This window comes from Gossypium arboreum, chromosome 11, assembly GCF_025698485.1.
Source record: "Gossypium arboreum isolate Shixiya-1 chromosome 11, ASM2569848v2, whole genome shotgun sequence".
Classification (NCBI taxonomy): domain Eukaryota; kingdom Viridiplantae; phylum Streptophyta; class Magnoliopsida; order Malvales; family Malvaceae; genus Gossypium; species Gossypium arboreum.
The window spans coordinates 39,676,697-39,681,446 of NC_069080.1; the positions used below are offsets into that span (position 1 = coordinate 39,676,697).

The following is a 4,750-nucleotide window of genomic DNA, read 5'->3' on the forward strand; positions in this document are numbered from 1 at the left end:
GGCCCATTTCAAACCGGTCCTTGTTCGGAATCTAGAGAGCAGCCCATTCTTTTAAACTGCTGTCTTCATCGCCTCAAATCTTCCATATTCATTGCTGAGCACTTAAAAGCACAACTATTGCCCCGATTTCAGCTCCATTTTATGACTATATTCTTGGCTATGTAGAGATTTTACTTTGATTTTGAAATAAAGACTTGAAAGATTTTTAGTGTTTTTAAGTTTAGGATTTAGGAAATTTCATCTAGAATTGGGATTTGGTTTCAAATTGTGTATAAAGTTTCACAAATGAGATTTTAAGATTTTAAGGTTCAAGTTTGAAGGAGTTATTGTATTAATACAAATTTTGTACATATTCTATACAAATTTAATTTGAGCGGATTCTTATAAATTATTTTGCATTCTGGGTTTGTGCAGATGAATTATATTTTTAGTTTGAGAATATTTTATCTATTAAGTTAAAAGAATTGAGAGCAAGAGAGTCAAAGTGGGGTTGTTATTTTATTTATTTTTAACAATTTTAACTTCAAAAGAATAAAAGGTGAAAAAACAATCCAAGCGTTGGATCAACCATAATGTTTTTGGTAAAGGATTGGATGGTTATGTCAAATATACCATGTATTGACGCAAATCTGAGTCAGATACCACTTGCATTCACTTCCGTGATTCTACCAAATAGCCATCTAATAACTGTTACTCTGTCCTAGAAGAAAATCCAAGGTAAGTTGTGAAGTCAGTTCCAAGTGGTCCATCCATCAAAGGAAAAAAATCCCAACTCCCAACCCATAGCTATCCAAAATGAAGGGTTTCGGGACCTATTATTTGTAATTCAAGACTTGAGCCATGGCTCACTATGGTGCAAAGGTAGTGGTGCCTATAGACCTGAAGAAAAAGCCATGGGAACAAAAACATCCCCTCCACAACCGGTGGCACCCCGACATACCAGTTGTTGCAGAGGTTAAAGATGGAGAGGTTTTCAGAGTTGAAATGGTGGATTTCAGTGGAGCTGGAATAACAAGTGACTACTCTGCCGAAGATGTCAAGCATGCTGATCAATCTATTGTGAGTTTCTACCTCCATCTTTTGCCTCCCCACTTTCCTTTCTTTCAACTTCTACTGCAACATAAAGCTGTTCCTATAATTTTTCTTAACCATTTTTCAAGTAAACAATAAGTTCCAATGTTTCTTATTGGCAATTTTAATCAAACCCTGTTGTCTAGTTAGTGAACCTTGGTATTTCAGTTTAGTAAAACCAAAATGGGACCATTGGAAAAATGGTCGAACCCCATTTGTCAGCAAGTAGAGTATTGGTCAAGACTCAAGAGTCAATACTTGCTTCAGTGGGTGACATTTGGCAAGACTGAAACAAATATCTCAACAATCTCCCTGTTTTCCCCAAAGCTTAATCCATGGCTCCTCCAACTCCAAGGCTAGTGGTGTCAGTAGATTTGAAGAAGAAGCCATGGGAACAAGCTCTACCTCTTCACAATCGTTGGCACCCTGAAATCCCTCCGGTTGCCCATGTTAAGGTCAGTGAGGTCTTTAGAGTAGAAATGGTAGACTGGACTGGAAGTGTCATAAAAGATGATGATTCTGCAGCTGATGTAAAATTCATAGACCTCTCCACTGTAAGTAAACAAACTCCATTATCTGAGTCAGGGAAAAAAGAAATAAGCTAAATATAACATCTTATGTCAGATAAATAATCTTTGAATTGAACCTACTAGTTATGATATAAAAATATTATGCAAATGATACAGGTTCATTATCTGAGTGGGCCTATAAGAGTTGTAGACAAGAATGAGACACCTGCCATGCCAGGTGATCTTCTCGCAGTGGAAATATGTAACCTGGGTCCTTTACCGGGTGATGAATGGGGTTATACAGCAACTTTTGACAGAGAAAATGGAGGAGGGTTTTTGACGGACCATTTTCCATGTGCAACAAAAGCTATTTGGTATTTTGAAGGAATCTATGCCTACTCTCCTCATATACCGGGTGCAATTTCCATTAATTCCCACTAGTTATAAGCTGTCAAAATGCTTCCCTTTGTTTCTATTGTCATTTAAAAAGGTTCATATGAATTGCAGGGGTGAGATTTCCGGGGTTGACTCATCCGGGAATAATTGGAACGGCACCATCAATGGAACTTCTGAATATATGGAATGAAAGAGAAAGAGAAGTAGAAGAAAATGGCGACAAGTCCCTAAAACTATGTGAAGTTTTGCATTCACGACCATTGGCAAACCTTCCTTCAACCAAAGGCTGCCATTTGGGGAAGGTAGTTTACATCAGTTTGCTTGATCAGTAGCTTAATGTCTTGCAGGCTGCCTTCGTGTTTGAGATTCAACTGCAATTAGTAGGCCATGATATGCTTACTTAGATGCAATTTTCAACCAGAGAGTGATAATATCATAATGTACTGTAATGATGACAATGTGTAGATAAAAAAGGGGACTGCTGAATGGGAAAAGATTGCTAAGGAGGCTGCGAGGACTATTCCAGGAAGAGAAAATGGTGGAAATTGTGACATAAAAAACCTTAGTAGAGGTTCTAAAATATATCTTCCCGTGTTTGTTGAAGGAGCTAACCTTAGCACTGGTGACATGCATTTCTCTCAAGGTGATGGTGAAGTCTCATTCTGTGGAGCAATTGAGATGAGTGGTTTTCTTGAGCTTAAGTGAGTTTCAATTTTCATCGCACCGGAAATTTAGTAATTCGCAGAGTTGTTGCATAAATTTAATTGCTTTCATAACTGGTACCTGGTTTAATAGGTGTGAAATTATAAGAGGTGGAATGAAAGAGTACCTTACTCCAATGGGGCCAACCCCTCTTCATGTAAATCCGATCTTTGAGATCGGACCAGTGGAACCGAGATTCTCGGAATGGTTGGTTTTTGAGGGAATAAGCGTGGATGAGAGTGGAAGGCAACATTTCCTTGATGCAAGTGTTGCATATAAACGTGCAGTGCTCAATGCTATCGACTACCTCTCCAAGTTCGGGTACTCGAAAGAACAGGTATTTATGTTCCCTCAATTTTGAATAATAAAGAAATATATCACCTATGGTTAAGCCATTACTGATCCGAACGGAACAACGGTGCTCTCATCAGGTTTACCTTCTGCTATCCTGCTGCCCTTGTGAAGGAAGGATCTCCGGAATTGTAGATGCACCAAATGCTGTTGCAACTCTTGCAATTCCAACTGCCATCTTCGACCAGGTATCCTTCTCCGAAAAGATTAACTCATAGTATCATCATTCCATTCTTTTCTAGGCTCCGAAATCTCCACTTGCATGACAAAGTTTAAAATGATGGTCGTGTATCATTTGCAGGACATTCGTCCAAAAGCCGGAAAGGTGCCCATAGGGCCTCGGCTAGTGAGAAAACCAGATGTTTTAAGATGCAGTTATGATGGAAATCTTCCCACAACGAAGAACCCAGCTGCCTCAATGTAACTTAAGTCTACGGAGCTAAGACCAAGAAACTGCAGTATTCATTTCTATGCCTTGTGGGACTTTTATACACATGGAAACAACTATGGATGAACGACATTAATGTAAATAATAAACTCCAGCTTCTGGACAAGATCGAATCCCCGATAGGATGTTATATGTTTTAAGAACTTAAATAAGAACAGCTATAAAAGAGCCTTCAATCTATGCGCATATACATACACATTGAAATGCTAGTTATGTCTTGGTGAAGAGATGAATTTCTAAGAAACTATTTGATTTAGAAAACTAAGATCATTGAAACCAGTTAAACATGGAAGGATGCCATTGAATAACAAGACGCTCATCCTCAGAAGTGTATACTCGATTATATATTGACAGTGTTCAATGATGTTGGAGGATGCGCATTTGACATAAACACTGTCGAAACATTGTCATCGTAGTCTGATACTTTGGTTTCATACAATCCAAGTGACATGTTTTATGGAGTGGGTGACAACATTTTGATGGAAAGAATTTAGAATCAGAAAAACAAATAAAGATAAGTATAACCAAATAATATAAGTTAAGAAAACTACAACTCATTAAAGGCAATGATGGAAATCAATACACGGAAATACATCTTAGTATTACATAAATCATGTGAGGAAATATAAAAACATCTTTTCCCAAGGCTGTTATAAGAAGGGGCTTAGCAACTAAACAAATGCTTAGCTTCAGTTTATTGTTAATTATTTATTTACAAAAATTATCTTTTGTTTGTCTAGTTCACTATGGTTGGGTGTTAATCTAGGCAAAAGTGGTTTTGAGGTTTGGTTTTGTTGGTTGAAAGGCTAGGCAGAGGCTGAGAGGTAAACCCTAGTTGTTGACAAAAAAAAGTTGAACCAGTGTCCTGTGTTGCAGACAATGGCTTGGTTGGTTAGGGTTATTAATGTTGAAGCTTTGTTTGTGCATTGGCCCATATAGACTTGGTATCATCCTTAATGGTGGAGACAAATCTATGTAGGTAAAAAAATAAAATGCAGACAACAAACAAAGAAAAACAAGATACTATTCCCACCTACATACATGAATATAGTCTCCTTTTGCGTGCTCTTTTAAGCTCAAAGTTCGACAAGATATATTAAAAAGAACACCTTGGCATTGTTCAAATGACTATGATGGCACAAGCTGAGTGCCATACATAATATTGAGGCAACTCAAATACATGAGAGTTTTACTAGCGTGAATCAAGGGAATAGGGATCCCAAGTTCACATACTCGAAAATGAATGGAACGGATTGTTGAATTACATTCTCAG

At 37.7% G+C, this 4,750-nt stretch overlaps 1 protein-coding gene across 2 annotated transcripts; it reads left to right on the plus strand.

Moving 5' to 3' along the window:
* Positions 1-623: 623 nt before the first annotated feature.
* Positions 624-3,657, plus strand: LOC108467579 (uncharacterized). 2 transcript variants are annotated; one of them, XM_017768260.2, is made up of 7 exons: positions 624-1,059; positions 1,758-1,995; positions 2,088-2,278; positions 2,442-2,677; positions 2,772-3,015; positions 3,110-3,217; positions 3,331-3,657. In XM_017768260.2, exons 1-7 carry the CDS (start codon positions 841-843, stop codon positions 3,451-3,453), a joined length of 1,359 nt encoding a protein of 452 aa, XP_017623749.1. In that variant the 5' UTR covers positions 624-840; the 3' UTR covers positions 3,454-3,657. The 2 variants fall into 2 exon arrangements, with proteins under 2 accessions (XP_017623749.1, XP_017623748.1); XM_017768259.2 differs by having other exon boundaries at positions 848-1,625.
* Positions 3,658-4,750: the final 1,093 nt, after the last annotated feature.

Coding starts and splice junctions, on each gene's coding strand:
- LOC108467579 (XM_017768260.2), top strand. CDS start 841: ATGGCTCACTATGGTGCAAAGGTAGTGGTGCCTATAGACCTGAAGAAA. Junction 1,060..1,757: donor AGCATGCTGATCAATCTATT/GTGAGTTTCTAC, acceptor CAAATGATACAG/GTTCATTATCTGAGTGGGCC. Junction 3,218..3,330: donor CAACTGCCATCTTCGACCAG/GTATCCTTCTCC, acceptor TATCATTTGCAG/GACATTCGTCCAAAAGCCGG.